Source organism: Pteronotus mesoamericanus, unplaced genomic scaffold, assembly GCF_021234165.1.
Source record: "Pteronotus mesoamericanus isolate MK-2021 breed Mesoamerican mustached bat unplaced genomic scaffold, CSHL_Meso_final contig_2, whole genome shotgun sequence".
Taxonomy (NCBI): domain Eukaryota; kingdom Metazoa; phylum Chordata; class Mammalia; order Chiroptera; family Mormoopidae; genus Pteronotus; species Pteronotus mesoamericanus.
In genome coordinates this window covers 24,334,426-24,352,710 of record NW_026555084.1, presented here as the reverse complement: position 1 = coordinate 24,352,710, position 18,285 = coordinate 24,334,426, and the positions used below count along the sequence as shown (strand labels likewise).

At 43.0% G+C, this 18,285-nt stretch overlaps 1 protein-coding gene across 1 annotated transcript; it reads left to right on the top strand.

Moving 5' to 3' along the window:
* The first annotated feature begins 370 nt into the window (after positions 1-370).
* WNT8A (Wnt family member 8A) lies at positions 371-5,171 on the top strand. The gene is made up of 7 exons (XM_054567856.1): positions 371-438; positions 532-565; positions 795-933; positions 2,101-2,226; positions 2,949-3,091; positions 4,231-4,769; positions 5,054-5,171. The coding sequence occupies exons 1-7, from the start codon at positions 371-373 to the stop codon at positions 5,169-5,171; spliced, it is 1,167 nt and encodes a 388-aa protein (XP_054423831.1).
* The last annotated feature ends 13,114 nt before the right edge of the window (positions 5,172-18,285 follow it).

Here is an 18,285-nt window from a genome sequence, read left to right as displayed (position 1 = left end):
GAATCTGAAAAATGAGCCCTCAAGCAGGAAGAAACAAAAGTCTGACTTGTAGAGGAAAGATATTTTCAGGGTATGGAAAGACTTCAGACCCTCAGTCAGCCTGGGAAGGGAGAAGGACTGGAGGGGCGGGGTGGGGCGGGGCGGGACCTTCCCTGAGGCTTTAGGCTCAGTCCCTCCTCCCTGGTCCCCCATTGGGTTAGTGGCTCCAGCAGCCCTGCCAGTAAGGGACAAATGAGAAGAGCTGTTGATTTTTCCCCCTTGGCCATTCAGAATTTCCCCACGTAAATACTGAGATAGACCCTATCCTCTCCTCACTTTTTCTCTGGATTTGTCCCTGGGCAGAGTCTTGTCCCCTACGGCGGGCAGGGCCATGGGGGACCTGTTTATGCTCAAGGTGGCTGTGGGCATATGCTGTGCCACCTTCAGTGCCTCTGCCTGGTAAGTGCTTCCCCTGACCCCTCACTCCCTGCCAAGGAAGCCCTCATATCTCAGCCCTGTTCACCAATGCCTCACTTTTTCTCTTTCTGGTAGGTCAGTGAACAATTTCCTCATAACAGGTCCCAAGGTAGGATGTCCTTGACTTCTGTTTTCCCCACCCAACTTCCTAAGGGAATTCTTCCGGGGAAGGAAAAGACGGGAGGGGAGACAGTGCCAGAAGTCCCTCACCCAGAGGAACCCATGACTGTTCCTTAATGGAGAGCTAACCATTTAAGTCCTGCCTCCTCCCCACACCCCTAATTTGACACCCTGATCTGAGCCAGGGCTGAAGCTCATAGTCCTTTTCCCTTTGCAAGGCCTATCTGACCTACACCACCAGTGTGGCCCTGGGGGCCCAGAGTGGCATTGAGGAATGTAAGTTCCAATTTGCTTGGGAACGCTGGAACTGCCCTGAAAATGCTCTCCAGCTCTCTACTCACAACAGGCTGAGAAGTGGTAAGTTTGTGCCCCTGTATAAGGGCGTATACGTGCAGGGAGGTGGGCTTGCAGTATGTGTGAATGTGTAGCATATATGTGCATATACGTGAAATAAAAAAGTTATCAGTGATCTGCTGACCTGCTACTTCCTGGCTGTGTAATCTTGAGTGAGTTACTTTCCCTCTCCCAACCCCAGTTTTGTCATTTTGTCATGAGGCCAACTCTGTGTTAGCTACCAGGAGTACTGTAAGGGCTGAATGGGGTTAATACAAAGGTATTTCTATAGAAATGTAATAATTACTCCATTTGTTTAATGCATGCCTGTATTTGTATGTTGCTACACACTCATCTTGCACTGATTTGCATGAAATAAAAAAATGGGGAAAAGGTTCCATGTTTGCAGCCCCTGAGGGAGTTTCCCATCTGCCCAGCTGTCAAAAAAATCCCAACAGCTGAGAAGCTGACAGATCACATTGAGCTGTGCCTCAGGTGGGGTGTGTGCATGTGTGTGCATGTGTGTGGGGGGGGGCAGCTATTTGTAAGTATGTGTAGTGGTTTGCATAAAAGTCATTTACATAGGAACAATAAAGAGTTTTCTAAAAAGAGTTGGGGGAAGGAGTAAAGAAGATGAGGACAAAAAGAAATATCTCTGTGGGGTATGCAGAAAGAACGAGGAGTATGTGGAAATGGAATGGGACAATCTTTATAAAGAGTTCAGTAAGATACAAGCTCAGTACACAGTAGCCATGATCATTGTGATTATTACATAGCTCTAGTTTCATGTCAGAAAGAAGAAAAGTTCCTTCTATTTTTCCTAAGACAGCCTCCCGGCTCTGAGTCCTCACTGCCTAAGGACCAAAGCAGTAGCTAACGACCAGAGGCCTAGGCTGGACTTCAGGAGGGAGGATCCCTGTTCCCAACACCACAGCTGGTGAGGAGAGCAGCCCTGGCTCATCGCTCTCTCCCTGGGTTTTATATGCTTTCCCTCTCTGTAGCATGTAGATGCTCATTCCTGCCTGAATGAAGTAATGATGGAGTAAGGAAATATGTTCTGTTCTTCCAAGTACAAGAACATCCTCTTAAACCCAAGGAGAGCAGGGGACAAGGGAGAGAAACAGCACTGCTTTTCCAGAGCTTCTGCTTTGGGCCATCAGAGTCCGATTTTCCAGTTCCCTCTCTCCACAGCCACTCGGGAGACTTCATTCATTCATGCTATCAGCTCGGCTGGAGTCATGCACACTATCACCAAGAACTGTAGCATGGGCGACTTTGAAAACTGTGGCTGTGATGAGTCAAAAAATGGGAAAACAGGTAAGCTGGGCTCTCTGGTGAGAGAAAGAAGTGAGGAGTGCAGAGCTACGTGTGGACTAAAATCTTCCAGGGAAAGGCCAAGGGCCACAGCTCCAGCTCGCTCAAACCCCTGGACTCCAAGAGCAACTTTGTAGGTGGGAGGTCCTAGACCTAGACTTTCCTGAGAGCTGAGCCTAGGTCCATGATGCCAGTAATAGCACGTAGCACAGAGCTCTAAAATAAGGCATCTATGAAGGAGGAAGCCAAAAACAAAACTAACTAATGCTCATATTTCAGGATTAGAATGGTTTGTCCATAATCCAGAGCACTCAATTATTTGTCCCCTAGACTTATTCAGATTTGTCACTAATGAGCGAAGAGGTGACTCTAACAAGACTATTGTAGGATAATGATGCAGAAGTCCAGAATATTTGACCTGTGATGAACCTTTGAGGCCTGCGAGGCCATCCTCAGTGTGCCTGCTTTTACTGTGGGTATAGAGACTAATTGCCAAAAGCTGGGAAGTACCTGAAGGGTGGACAGCTAGCTTTAGGAACAGGATTCCCTCCACCCACCCACCCACCCCAAGTACCTCCATTTCCCTGTCTCACCTTCAGCTGTAGCTTCCCATGGCTCTAGGGCACGTGGGGATGGCTTGCCCGTGTCAGCCAAGATGACCATGGCTCTTCCCCTGGGACTTGGTAGGGAACTAAATGCACAACGTACTCTGTTCTTATGTGCAGGAGGCCATGGCTGGATCTGGGGAGGCTGCAGCGACAATGTAGAATTTGGGGAAAGGATCTCCAAACTCTTTGTGGACAGCCTGGAGAAGGGAAAGGATGCCAGAGCCCTGATGAACCTTCACAACAACAGGGCAGGCAGGCTGGTAGGTATAGGAGTTGGCCAGTCAGCCATCATTGACAACAGCTTCATATCTGTACTTCACAACTTACAAGAGCTACCTCCTATCCATGTTTCATCCTCATGCCATGCAGCAGGACTGGGATGACTGCCCCTGCTCTCCGGATGACAAAGCCAGTTAAGGTCAAGCCAAGGGGCTTAGTCAAGGCAATAAAACTAACAAGCATCATAGTCAGACAAGGAACTCAGATCTTCTAGTCTAGTCCCCTTATCACTAACCCTTGTGCTCTGGCCCCTCTACAGGCTTGACTTCTATGACTTAAATTTTTAACCCTTTCAATGGCATGTTCTAGGAAATTAATAGGGGCTTATCATCCAGCCCCTGTCCTAAGGTCTGTCTGGGCTTTAAGGGATTGGGACTGATGCAGGCTTCTCTGGAGGGTTTATTCTCTGCTCAGGCTTCTGGTGGGGTGGCAATCCCTGAAGTATTCTGATCTCAGATCTGAAAGCAAGTTGGATTTAGAGCTAAGAGCACAGAAGTTTCCCTTTGAACCTATATTTAGATGTTCTGGTTGCCCAGGGCAAGGGGAAGAGGTCTTCAAAGCAATTACAACCATGGGTAACTGCTTTGGAGTAGAGGTCCCAAATCCAGGAGATTCCTTCCCTCCGGGAGAGGGTCCAGAGCACCAATCTAGGTCCCCACAAATACTCTAGCCCCTGGCTTCAAAACAATAACCGTGCCAATGACCGTATTTCTCTCTATAATTTATGAAGTACTTTCTTGATCATTCTTTTATTCCAATTAGGCAGACAAAGCTACAAGTTCAGCAAGTGATGAAGTTTGGGCCTGGAGCCTAGGTTTCCTGACTCCAGTAACCTTTTCAATATTTGTCTGGCTTTCCTTAAAAATCACCCAGGGGAGCTTTAAAATCAATACCAAGGCCCTTAAACCCTTGAATATTCTAATGAATAAGATCTGAATTAGGGCCCAGGAATAAATATTTTTCAACACCTTCCCCAGGTAATTCTGATGCTCCACCAAAGTTAAGAAGCACAACTCTAAAATATTCTATTTAATTGCTAATTTTTGGTCTTCCCTACCCAGAGCTATTCTCTCATTTGTTCTCTCTCTCTCTCTCTCTCTCTCTCTCTCTCTCTGTGAAGGCAGTGAGAGCCACCATGAAAAGGACCTGCAAATGCCACGGCATCTCGGGGAGCTGCAGCATTCAAACATGCTGGCTGCAGCTGGCTGACTTCCGGGAGATGGGGGACTACCTAAAGGCCAAGTATGACCAGGCATTGAAAATTGAGATGGATAAACGGCAGCTAAGGGCTGGGAACAGTGCCGAGGGCTGCTGGGCACCCACCGAGGCCTTTCTTCCTAGTGCAGAGGCTGAGCTGATCTTTTTAGAGGAGTCGCCCGATTACTGTATCCGCAATTCCAGCCTGGGCATCTATGGCACAGAGGGCCGGGAGTGCCTGCAGGACAGCCACAACACATCCAGGTGGGAACGACACAGCTGCGAGCGCCTGTGCTCTGAGTGTGGCCTGCAGGTGGAAGAGAGGAGAACTGAGGCCATCAGCAGCTGTAACTGCAAATTCCATTGGTGCTGTACAGTCAAGTGTGACCAGTGTAGGCATGTGGTGAACAAGTACTACTGTACACGCTTCCCAGTCAGTACTTGGTCCCAAAGCAAAGGCAACCCCTGATTTAAACACCCCACACAAAATTACTTGCTCAGCTGAATGACAATGGAGGGAGACACAGCTTCTCTCTTGGAGAGAGTAGACTGGAAAACAATTGAAAAATCACAGGGTTGGCCTGTAGTCCTCTTGATATCTGCTAAACATGGGAAAATTGAGGCTCAAGATAATACAGCATATTCTTGACAGCTGAAATTGGAATTTGGGCCTCCTTATTTGGGCAGACCACATTTCATCTTCCTACAAGTTACTACTTGGTCTTTGTACCTGTACTTTTGCAGCTTGTTTGGTTTGGAATCCATATCCAGAGGGACCTTCAAAGTACATTTGCCTGTAAGTTTCAGACTACGCTCAACCTAGCTGTGCTGCTGAGAATCAGAGGGGATGGAAGCAAAAAATGAAAGAGCTCTGTCCAGATTCTTGAAGGAGCCACCTCCCCATACTCTGGCTAGCTCCACAAAGACCAGCTACAAGTTCATGCAGATGAGTGGGGCAGATACATACCTGCCAAGTGGGAGGCTTTCAGGGTGTTGGGTTTTTCACCTGAGTATGCACTTTTGAAAAATTCTTCCCACCCAACCCTGGCAAAACCAGGAGCCAACATAACCTGAGGACTTTTCCAGCTCAGAAACCATCTCTGGAGCCATGGAGAAATAATAATGGTCCCAGTGTCCCAGTAAGTGGACAGGTGACAACAACTTACCCAGACCCCATGTCCACCACCAGAGGGATTTTCTCCCAAAGAGCTGTAAAACAACTCTATTTTGTTATTTTCCCAGATTGGGAACTCACTTTTTTTTTGTAATAAATGCTTCTAGAATGTGTACCCAGCTGAGACCTTTTATTTCTGTCTTTGGAAAACTTAGGATCAGAAAGGGAATGGGAAACCCTGCTTCTGTATTCCAATTATGCACAAGGCTAAGGGAGAAACTGGAATTATCCAGCCCCCTTGATATCAGTATTTGACATATAAGAAAATGGAGACTAAGGAACTTGCCAAGAGAAAAACAATTCAGATTCCCAGATTTAAAGGAGCTATTTTAATGCAACCTAAGCAACCTGAGGAACAAGGAAGCCCTTTGAACTTGAACCACATTCAAAGTGTGTTTACCCTTTTAACTTGGGCTTCCTAGGGTGTCTGTACACCAAGTACCTGGGCCCCAGGGCAAGAGACTGGGAAAGTTGTGGATTCTACCTTCCTCATTTGCACTTCTACCTCTTCCACTGGCAATCTTTGGGGGAGGAGTAGTTTCTCCCAAAAATCCCTGGGGGCACAGCCATTGGTCTCCTAAATCTGAGCGTTTCAGCCTTGGGTCCAGGTGGGGTGGTCTCCTCTCTCTGCAAACGCCAAGCATAAATTATTTTTTTAAATGCCAACAGGAAATAACCAAGGCTTTATTTATTTTTTGAGTGAAAAGGAAAATGAAATGTTCATTAAGGAAGTTGGTGTCTCAAGAGAAACCATAAGTCGGTGCCTTGAGGGTCCACTCTGGTGTTTTTAAAAACCACAGATGCCAGAGACAAGAAGAAATCCATAAAAATTTAGCCTATGTCAAAAAAAAAATAGAACATTTACTATATCTCCCTCCTAAGGAAGGTAGAGAAACACACTACAGTTAGCAACAGAGAAAGAAAATGTGGTGTATGCGTATGTAGAGGTAGTGGAAGGGGGAATGGAAGATATACTATCTAAGCACAAAATTGTGGTGAAAAATAGACAACCAAAAGATTGTTTCCCTGCAACACTGAGAAAAACACATGAATCTCTCTGATCTTGAGGTTAAACCCTCAATAAACATAGATGTCAAAGCCCCCATCATGAAACCTGAGTTGTGATGCTGTGTGAGGGAAATGAACAACCTGGGTTTTCTCCCTGTGTTCCAAACTAAACCTCCATCCAAAGGACCAAGGTACCTGATGCTTTGACATTTTCCCCAGGACCTCGCTGACATTCCGAAATAGTCTTAGGGGGGATTTTCAGAAACAAAACCGTCCCTACTGCCCTGTCCAAACTGTCATTCAAGAAGAAGATGCCTATGTTTTCTGTGGGTTTATATCTGAGGTTTTCACTAATGAAACCCAGAGCAACTGGGAATTCCATGAAAAGTTTGTCAACTTCCCCAAAAAGCCCAATAGTCCCACTCCTTCCAAGCCTCATTCATCTTACCCTTGTGGCAATCAATCACATCAACCAATCCTCCCACATGGACCCTGGGCCAGAAACTAAAGGAATTCGAATTTCTCTACATCCATCACCTTCCTGTCAGGGACTCATTCCAAGGCATTACAGTGTCATTCAGATTCATTAGTTACCACCCTGCACCCCTCCCCTTTTGGCTCATCCTTAACAAGGGGGCTATCATAAGGTGACAGAACAGTAAAACCCCCATGTTCAATAGGTTCAGGACCTCAGACGGGAAGATTCAGACCACAATCTGGTGGTGGATTTGAAAACCTGCCGAAAAAGGAGTCAACTCAGTAAGGGAAAGATGCCCATGAGCCTCTCCCCATATTTTAGTAAATCCAGGCACTGCACTTCAAATCACCTGGAGAATAGAAGCCTGTATTTTCTCAGTCTAGATTAAAAAGGAAAATATACTTATGCTTGTCAGGCCCCTACAAAAGTTTTCCTCCTTCTCCTTCTTCCCACCTGACTTTTGTTGTAGGTGGAATTAGGACTCCTTTTCCTAGAGTGTCCTATGGTCCCCTGCCAATCTCCTCAGGGCTTGCTGATGGGTTATACAGGTAAGTGGGAAGGAAGTGACTGAACACCTACTGTCATGTACTTAGTATATATTATCTCCATTAATCCTCAAAACAATCCAATTAAAATGTTACAATTATTCCCCACTTACTACTGTGGAAAGAGGCTCAGAGAAGTTAAGCATCCAATCTAAAATTAAACACAAAGGAGGTGGATTTGAATTCAGGCCTTCTACCAATACTCGTTTATACCACTTACACTCTGGGAGCGCAGGGATCTCCAGCCATAATCTTTACAGTATTGACAGCTTTGTAGAGTGACTACCATTCATATGCAGTGAAAGGTGTCCTCTTCCTCCCTCTTCTGTAAATAAGAGAGTCACATTTCTCAGCCCTTCTCTGAATGAAGAAACCTAACTTTTGACTTGCAAAGGCCTTCCTTAGAATGATAAAGCAGATAGCCTGACTCCTGCTGACTTGGGAGGGCAGAATCCTGGTTCTCAGGGGGGACTCAATGAAAAAGGCTAACCATTATGGTCTATATTAGAGGTCAAAGTTTCAAAAGAAATGCCAAAGGAGGGGTGTTTATTTTAGAGGACAAAGGAAGGAAAAACAGAATTTGGAGAAAGACAAATTTCTAGCTCCAGATCACAAATTATTCATAATTCTTGATCACAAAAGACAGTGACTCAGAGCCCAGATGTTTGGGTTGGGAGAAAATGAAATGAAAGTAAGGAGCAGAGCAAAGAAGAGGTTAAAGACATTTGGTAGGACTAGAGTTCCAAACCACCTGATCCTGCGGCATTCCCTACACTGGAAGAAGGCTGGCTTTAGAGGACGAAACTATCCCACTCAGGATCGCTGAGCGAGATGGCTAAACACATAATACTTGACTCCAGGGCCCCGAACACTGTCTATGGCTGGTGCTCTGCCCACCCGGTCAGGCTGCCCTTTTCATGAGGAGGACGATGCATGATGACCAATGGGAATGATTAAGGAAACTAGGCCACAGCTGTGGGAAGCTGCAAACTAAACTTGGCCAGTGAGAGACTAGAGAAGCTCTGAGTAATGAAAGTGGGGATTGTGGGTAGGCGGTAGGTGGGATGTAAGGGAAAGGCCTGGTGGTGCATCGGGTGCCCAGATTTATTCACATGTTCCTCTCAGATCCTCAGGTATCCATGCAGACCTAAATGTAACTCAGTGATCCTGAGAAGATCCCTTGTCATTTCATCACCAAGAACGTCTTACAGACTATACCAGATCACATGATTCCACCACCTGCTTCTTATCAGGAGAGCTCCCAATTCAAAGCTGAAGAGAGAGAAGTACATTGTGCAGTGTTCTGAAATACCATTAAGGAGAAGGAAGCCCATCCTTCCCCTCCTGGGAATGCTTATTAGGACATTTGCTGCATGTCTAACCTGAATCAGCACTGCTACATTTTAGGCCTACCAAATCTTCTAGGACCACTCACGAATTCAGGCCTTCAAACACTTCTTTTCTCCAGGCTAAGTAACTTTAATTACTCCAGTTTTCCACTAGTTCTCTCTCCTACTCTTCTCCTTAGGCTGTCTTCAAATGTCTCCTTTGGGTTTCTATGAGGAGTTTGTGGGATGTGAACCCTTCTCAAGCCTCAACTGCCATCACCTCTTTGACCTCAAGTGTCTGAAGAATCTACCTATTCTTGGCTGTCACAGAACTCTGATGGTCCTATGAGATTCCACCTGCATTTTTCCCTTGTCCAAGGTTCATCTCTAACCCCCTCAATTTCAGCCAAGTAGCCTTGATTCTCAGCACCATCAGCTGGAACCTCAATCATCACAGCCTTCCTGTGCTAGGAGCTTGAGGTGGTGTGGGTGCAAGAACATGAACTTGACAATCAGGATATACTTCTTTCTCTGCTCTCACCCATGGAGAAGTTACATACTCTACAGTTCCCATTTTACCCTGGCCAAGTGGCTCAGTTGATTGGAGCATTGCTTTAATACCCCAAGGTTGCGGATTTGATCCCCAATCAAGGCACATACGAGGATCAAACAATGAATGTATAAATAAATGGAACAAGGTCCTGGTTGGTGTGGCTCAGTGGACTGAGCACCAGCTTGCAACTGAGAGCTCACCGGTTTGATTCCTGGTCAGGGCACAGGCCTGGGTTGCCAGCCAGGTCCCCAGCTGGAGGGGTGCAAGAGGCAACTGATAGATGCTTCTCTCCCTCCCTTCCTCCCTCCTTTCTCTTCTCTCTAAAAATGAATAAATAAAATCTTTTTTTAAAAAAAATAAGTGGAACAAAAAACTGATCTCTCAAATCAATAGATTTTTTAAAAACCATTAAAATTACAATTCCAGTTTTATTTCTCTGTTGATGACTCCCAAATCCCCGTCTCTGTGCACGTGCTAAGCACAGCAGCTCTACTATTTCACTGGCCATTTCTACTTGAGTGACAGAATTGGTTTTCTCTTATGGTTCCTGTTTCTATCAGTGGTCAATGACATTTTCAGTGCCTGAGGCTTACTTCTGAGTCATCCTTGATGCCTCCCTTTGTTGAACTTTTCATATTTAGTCATCTTCCTTTGTTTTGTCCTCCAAACCTATCCCCTCCTCTGCATTATCTCTACCTACACTCTGAACTATTGTACCTTGTACATGATTTTCACACAAACTTAATAACCGGTATATAGCCTGTCAGCTCTCCACCTAACACAGTGTTACCATATTTATCTAACAGACCATATAATTCAATTCACCATGACCTGATTTAACGCAAAAAACTGCAATGTCCTAGAGAATAAAATCCTAATTCTTTGGCCAGACATTTTAAGTCTCCTAAACTTTACACTATCTTATTGTAACATGAAAAAATTTTTGCTCTATGAATATATTCTCATAAAAATCCAAATAATTTAGAAGTAAATAGACCAAAAAGTAAATAATTACCTTCATTTGCTTCTTCCCCTAGCCCACTATCCTTCCCAGAGGTAACCAGTTCTAACTTGCTTTTCCAATTTTATCCCTTGCTTCCTCAGCTCCAGACAGGTTGGTTATGACAGTTCCTTACATATATCACTCCTATGCAATGCCTGTATCCCAGTTGAGACCACTTTCCTCTCTGAAATACCTTTGCCATACCTACTGCCTCTCCAACCCCAAACACTTACTTCTTGAGGTTTAGCTGCTCCTTAATATTGCCTGCCTTTTGTCTGATAAAATCTGAATATCACTGCCTTTGATATCTAGGCAATATGTGTTTTTTCTACGTCTCAACAATAGGGCTGCCAAGTCTCCTCCTGGGAAGGAGGGTGACATCACTCCTCTCAGCATCTCTGCAATTCTCTTTCAACACTCTGCACGTGGTGGGCTATTAGTGCTTTCCTGACATTAAACAATCTTGCCCAAAGGTGGTATAAGTGTACAAGTCGTGAAATATTAGAGGAAGAGGAGGAGACCTTAGGAATCATCCCCTACAATCTTCTCACCTTACAGAAGAGGAAAAGCAATTTGTACAAGGTCATTTGGCTAGTTAAAGGTTAAGTTGAGGATAGATCTCAGGTCTCCTAATTTGAAGTTCAAGCAACCCTTACATCCTCTGCTTTGCGGGGGGTGGGGGGGCGTGGGGGGCCTCTATACTACTCTCTATACTACTCTTAGGGCCAACCACCTGGGCCATAACTCCGACAGGCACCTAGTGGGGGAGAACTTGAATGTGCATATTCAAAAGAGAGAGAGAGAGAGAGAGAGAGAGAAGAATATAGGAGGTTCCCAAACACACCATTACTATTTAAAGTCAAGGCAAAGGAAAAGGTCAGCCCATTTCCCCTACTACACTATCCTTCACTGCATGTACCCCTTCTTCCCTTCCTTGGGATTCACCTTAACTTGGCATCAGCTGAATAAAAATGTTGCAGGGCACAAAGTCAGATCCACCTTCACTTCTGATATCTCTGGGAACCCAGTGCTCGCTCTTTTACTTCATGGTTTATGCCTGTTATCTGAAGTCTAATTGCAATTGTGCCTCCTTCCACTCTGAAAAGTTCATAATAATTATGTGGTTCCCCTATTTATAGCCCACTTCATCCATCCACTCATTTAACAAACGTATTGAGAACCTACTCAATAAATAGGCATAGGCATATATGGGCATAGATAGCAACAGGTGAGGAAGTTCATGACAAGGACAAGGTCTCTGCCCTCATGGAGAACCTATACAACTAAAAAAATAAATTATTAGAGACTTACATAAGTGTCATGATGAAATAAGTGGAGTTCTTACATAAGGCAGAAACAGCTTTAGAAAAAGTAAACAGAGAAGGCTTTCTATAAAGTTGACATTTAAGCTTATACCCAAAGAATGAACAGGAGCCAGTGACAGGAGCTACAGGGCAGCATATTCCAGAGAGAAGCATTAACGAGTAGTAAGGCCCAAGTAAGAAAGCAGCTTGGAAAATTCCAGGATGTGATCAAAACTTGATGTCACTGGAGCATGGTTTGCATGTGGTGGCATGAGGGAAACTTAGAAGAGTAAGCAGGGGCCAGATCATGCAAGATTCAATAGGTTACAGTAAAATGTCACCATTTTGTTGCAGAGAAATGGGAAGCAATTAAAAGATTTTAGGCAGAGTGGTGATAGGATCCTATTTACTTTGTAAGAAAAGTTTTACTGCCTGCTTTATGGAAAGTGAACTGGAGAGAGGCAAGTGTAGAGGCCTAAAGACAAGGATGCAATTGTATTAGGCTGGGCAAGGGCTGATGGTGGCTTGGACTAAGGTAGAGAAAGTGAATGTGGAGACCAGGGAAGATGAACAGTATGTAAAAAAGAGGTGGAACCCATAAAATTTGTTGATGGGTTGGATGTGGTGGGTGATCCAAGATGACTTCCAGTTTTCTAGCTTTAGTAACTGAGTGGCAGGTGGTGCCATTTATGGACATACGCAATAAGAGAGAGAACCAGTCTGGGGCTAATGGAAAGATGGGAATCAAGAGATACATTTTAAGCATGTTAACTTTGAAATTTTTCTGAGACATGCAAATAGAGATATCAAGCAGGATTTGGCTTTTAAGTCTGGGAGAGCTGGATAACAAATTAGAGAAGAAATTTGAGATGGAGATGCAAATTTAGGAGTCACCAATATATAGTTTCTGAAGCCATGGAAGTAAATGAAATTTCCTAAGAGTAGGAAGTAAAGGGAAGAGAGCACAGGTCCAAGGCCTAAGAGACACCACACCTCTCTCATTAATATCCACAAGGGCCAAAGAGGAAGCCGAGCAACTGAACCTCATTTTTATTCTGGGAGTAGATAGGTACAGACTTCTGGTAGGTAGAGAAACAGATGAGCTAACCTTTGTGGGGAACCTCCATCATTCTATTCACTCAACGAATGCCTTCTATGGGTCAGGGACTATGCTAGGTGCCTGCTGGGAATGTAAAGATGAACGGACATAGTCCTCACCATTCAAGAAGGAAAGCACATCTGTGCCCATAATTACATCGTGTGCTAAACATTCTAAAGGAGGTGTACACAGGGGCAGTGTGAACAGAGTGAGCAAAACAACTAATGTCTGTCTGGCCCAGAGCTGAAGCAAAGCTCATCCAAGCAGTGAGAGGAGCTCTGAAGCCAAAATGGCTCCTCTCCACACTCACACATGTTTATTTGTTTCTCTTTTGTCTTAAAACAAATCTTACACTTCCCAGAATAAATGTAAAACCATGACAGGTAGGTGGGAGTAAAAACAAAGGCTTTGGTTCTCTGACCATTGACAATAGAGAACTGCCCTTTCCAATGAGCCTTAATCAGGTGTGGGATGGGAATAGAGGTTAGAGGAAAATGTGGAAGAAGAGAGTGTTTTATTGGTGTTCACAAAAAAAGCAGTAAAATACTTTGCCCTGAGCTGCATAAGGGTCATAATCCATATGATAAGCTATCATTTAACATGAGGAGGAAATTGAAGTTTCATTTCCTTGCTTTTGTGGCACCCCTTAAATTGGGTAGATGACACCATTCAGTCAGTCAGCATGAGGCCTGCCTTACAAATTTTGTTTTGCAAAACAAAGACAGTCATGGTCAAACTCAGTTGGTCAATTCCATAGATTAACAGGAGAGCAAGACAGCTGGGACAGCTCTGGCTGGGGACTGATGGGGTTAACCCCAGGCCAGCTTGGCAGGGAGCTTCATAAGATCTTTCAGTCCTGGCACCATCCCACTCCTCTTGAGCTTCCCATACTCACCAGTGTCCTGAGGTTGACTCTAAATTATTTCCAGAGTTTGAAGGACAGGACTGGGCTGAGGGTATGGATGCATTTCCCCATTGTGTCATATAATCAATCCTCCTTCTCAGCCTAATTTCTTCAGACCCAGTAGTATGGTGTGATTTTAAAAATCTGGCCATGATCTATAGAAACATAAACTGGAAAGAATAAATTTTCTTGAAAAAATAACAATAATACAGCCTTGGCCAGGTGGCTCAGTTGGTTGGAGCGTCAGCTCCCAATAGGCCAAAGTTATGGGTTCAAGCCCCAGTCAGTGTACATATAAAAATCAACTAATGAATGCATAGATAAGTGGAATAACAAATCAAGATGTCTCTCTCTCTCTCTCTCTCTCTCTCTCTCTCTCCATCTCTCCTGTTCTCTCTTGCTAGAATTAAAAAACAAAACAAAACAAAACAAAACAGAACATGGTTCTGCCTTTAAAAAAATAATAATAATACAAAATTTCTCTTAACTCCTGGGCTCCAATATGCTTTCCTACGCAACCTATAGCCTAAAGAAAACAGTGAAGATGAAAATATTGTTAAAATTCTACTGAATAGCCAGGCATTTTTGTTGCCTTAATGACTAAGATATTAGAAAATAATTAGAGGATGGTCCAAGTCCATTCTAATTTCCCTCCATGTTTGAAGTTGCTAAAAAACAGAGGCCACTTTAGAACAGAACAAAATCTGGAGCTTTTCAAAGTTCCCATTACCTAAGAAAATTTCATTTTTCTCTCTTTCTGAATTATTATGTTTCTGATGAAAAAAACAATTCTACGGGTAACACATAAGGAGGATCAAAGAGCCAAGAAAAGCTACACATGCAATAAAGTTGCCTGAATAATAATGGGGTTCATATTCCAAAAGAAATAAAGGTAATGTTTAATTTTAGTTCCCTAAAGGCTATCTTATATTTTCCCCAAAGGAGTTATTTCTGCAATCTTCTGTGACAATCAACCCAATTTGATTTTCAGGTAATCAAGGAAGGCAATTCAGTTTTGTTGGGAAAGTGATACTGATTTTGCCACAGAGTTTGCTGTAATGACAGGCAACTACTTTCTGAGCTTCAATCTCTTTATTATAAAAAGAAGTGAATTGGATTAGATTGACTTAGATATTCACAAATTTTTTTTTCAAATTTTAAAATTCTATTCTGAGCCTCTATGCTTCTCTATCCTGACAGTTCTGGCTTTCAGATATGTCCCGTGCCAATTGCCATACAGAATAAATTAGAACTACTTTTGGTTTCTAGAAACTTAGAGCCTGTAAAGTAGCAACAGTCAGATGTTCCTCATGTTCATAGAGTCTTATGAGCAGGTTTCATTAATTTGAACTTTGTGCTGAAGGAAGCTTATTTGTGTATTTATTTTATTTTTTAAAAGATTTCATTTGTTTTTAGAAAGGGGAAGGTAGGGAAAAAGACATGGAGAGCAACATCAATGTGAGGTTGCCTCTCGCACACCCCCTACTGGGCACCTGGCCCACAACCCATGCATGTGCCCTGACAGGGAATTGAACTGGCGGCCTTTGGGTTCACAGGCCAGCACTCAGTCCACTGAGCCACACCAGCCAGGGATCTATATTACATTTAAAGAAGGTTTACTATTACATTAACCCCACAAATAAGACTGCAGTGTGAGGTTCTCAGCTACTTATGACAACAATGCTTTCAAGTACTGCTTCTCAAGGTGCTCCTGGCATAATGAGTGGCATTCTGGATGTGAGCCAGGAACCTGGATCATCAGCCATGAGCCTCATGTGTGACCTTGGGCATGTCTCAGCTACCTTGAACCTCCGTTTGCTTCAAGTATAAACAAAGGGGTTGAATTAGATGGTTTAAAATTAAATGGCCAAGTTTTTGTTGGTTTGTTTTTTAAGCGAACAAGCAAGAGCAAATAGTAGTTAAGTGTAAATAAAGGCATTAATACCTTTAGTAATATGGAGAATGAAGGGGATTTGGTTGGTGCTTTCTAGTGATGAAGGAAGATAACCTGTGGTTATCAGCCATGAAAAAGCAATAGCACAAACTGAGTAAAGCTCCAAGTTTCACTTCCTTGATTTATACACAATAAATCCATGAAGTGAATAAACTTGATTTGTACCCAACACTTAACTGGCCTTATGAGGAAAATGAGAAGTTTCCTGTGTCTGTGAAAAAGCATCATGATGTAATGGAAAGGCTTTAGAAACAAGTATAATTAGTTCAAAACCCTGGCTCTAATAATTCCTAGTTATGACCTCTACATCAAACCACTTTGACCTCAAGATTGTTTGAGGGTTAAGTAAGATAACATAGGTGAAAATGCCTAACATGGTGCTTGGCACATAATAGGAACGACAGATAGTAATACTTCCGCTCATGATGGGAGCATAATCCATATGCAAGTAAGTTAAAAATACATGAGGTAAACAATAACAGCTAACACTGACTGAGTGCGTACTCTCTGCCCCCAGGCACTGTCAGGCTCTTTTACACAAATCATCCCAACAACCCTGTGAGGTAGGCACTATCATTAGTTATCCCAGTTTATGGAGGAGGAAACAGAGTAAGTGAGATTAAGCAACCTTTCCCACAGTCACAGAGCTAGGAAGTCATTAAGTTGTGATACAAAACTGCTTTGCTATTTCTGAAGGCCATTTCACCATATTGCCCATGACAGTATGTCAAAGGAGTTATTATTAAGTGCCAAAGAAGTCAGAAATTAACCATAAGGAGTTCAGAGGCACAAGAGGTAAGCATGTATTAAAGCAAAATTACAGGATATCATCTTCTAGGCTAGCGATAGCATAAAAGAGGAGAAAAGGCTGACAGCATTTGTGATGTGTGGGAAAAGTAAAGGAAGAGAATGACTTTAGCAAGTGTACAGAGGTAGAAATGAGAAGGGGAGCAAATAGACCACTCTAGCGACAGCAGTGTCCATAAGGGCAAGTTCTGGGTAGGAAAGTTTGGAAAGATGAGCACGGGCCACTCTGTGGGGACCCTGAATGCCAGACTAACAAATATAAAATATTTTTCACCACATTAGGTATATACTAGATTCTCAGTAAGTATCTGTTGATTGTCACAAAATACAATTTATTTCAAACCTAGCTGCCCAATGGAAGTAGCAAATCTGTTTTCAATATGGGCATTTTCCACTCAGCTTGAGTCTCCTGGCCAACCAGAACAGGAAGAAAGCATGTTAGCCCACTGTTTTTAACTCCTTTACTCTGCGATGTTTCACAATTTCGAAATCCTTCTATCAGCCAATGTGGAGGTCAGGAATGTCACACTCACTTGAAACTAATAGAATATTGTACAGGGTAGGGCAAAAGTAGGTTTACAGTTGTGAGTATGCAAAACACAGAATTTATTCTTATATTATTATTTATTATTGTATTATTTTCCATACAAACAACTGTAAACCTACTTTTGCCCCACCCTATATGTCAAGCATGCTTATTTTTATTTTTGAATCCTCACCCGAGGATATGTTTTATTGATTTTTTTTTTTTTTTTTTACAGAGAGAGGAAGAGGAAGAGAAAGAGAAACATCAGTCAGTTGCCTTCTCTACAAACCCCTACCAGGGTTTGAACCCACAACCGAGGTCGAAGCCACAAGCTTTTGGTGCAAGGGACAATGCTCCAAACGACTGAGGTACCTGGCCAGGGTTAACTATACTTAATTTTTTTTAAAGTGAATTAGTACAGTTTATAATTAATAAATCCAAACAAAAATAGAATTGTCTTAGGAAAAAAGACAAAAGGAAATGATCAAGAAGATGGCAGGAAAAAGGATGAAGAGACTTTCAAAATACTGTAACTGTAAAGAGGAAGAAAAGTATTATATTATGAAATTATATAAGGGCACAGAATCCAGTGAAGAGGCAGCTCTGATGGCTTCAGAGATAGGTAATTACTGAGGAGCAAGACAGGAGGGCAGGTGGGGCACGCTGACCTACAGGAAAGTAAAACAAAGGATTTGGCTTCCTACATACGACGGTGTGTTTGGGTTGGGGCCCACCAAATCAGCAAGAGAGAGGGATGTAACAGTGTGATTTCACCAATGGGATAGTACCCTAACAATATTACAGTTTACTTACTTAGTATAATGGTTCTTACCACAAAGATCACAGTGGCTTCAAATATTACCATTTTCTCAAACCATCCCTTAGAGCCATGAAGGAACTCTTAATTGTTTGCCATTTATGTGTTGAACCTGTATCTCTGAAAGGTGCAAACAAGTTAAAGTGTACTAGAACTTCAGAGTCCTATTAAATATAGTATTTTATTTTAATTGAACTTTGAAAGAATGAAGCCTTAAAGAAAAAATTTTCACTGGGATGTTTAGTCTGTAGCCAGTCATCGGATGGTTAGAAGTTTGGCACGACCAATTCTTCACAGTCCATTTGCTAAATGACACATTATAAAAACAAGGACCACTGAAAAGGATGTGCTTGTTTCCAAAGCTTCAATCTCATTGCAGGCTGATTGTTTTATATTGGTCCTTGTCTAACCATTTTATGGTGCAAGAGGCTCTAAACCACATATATATGTTAAAGATTCCTTGAAATGTTCTCACATT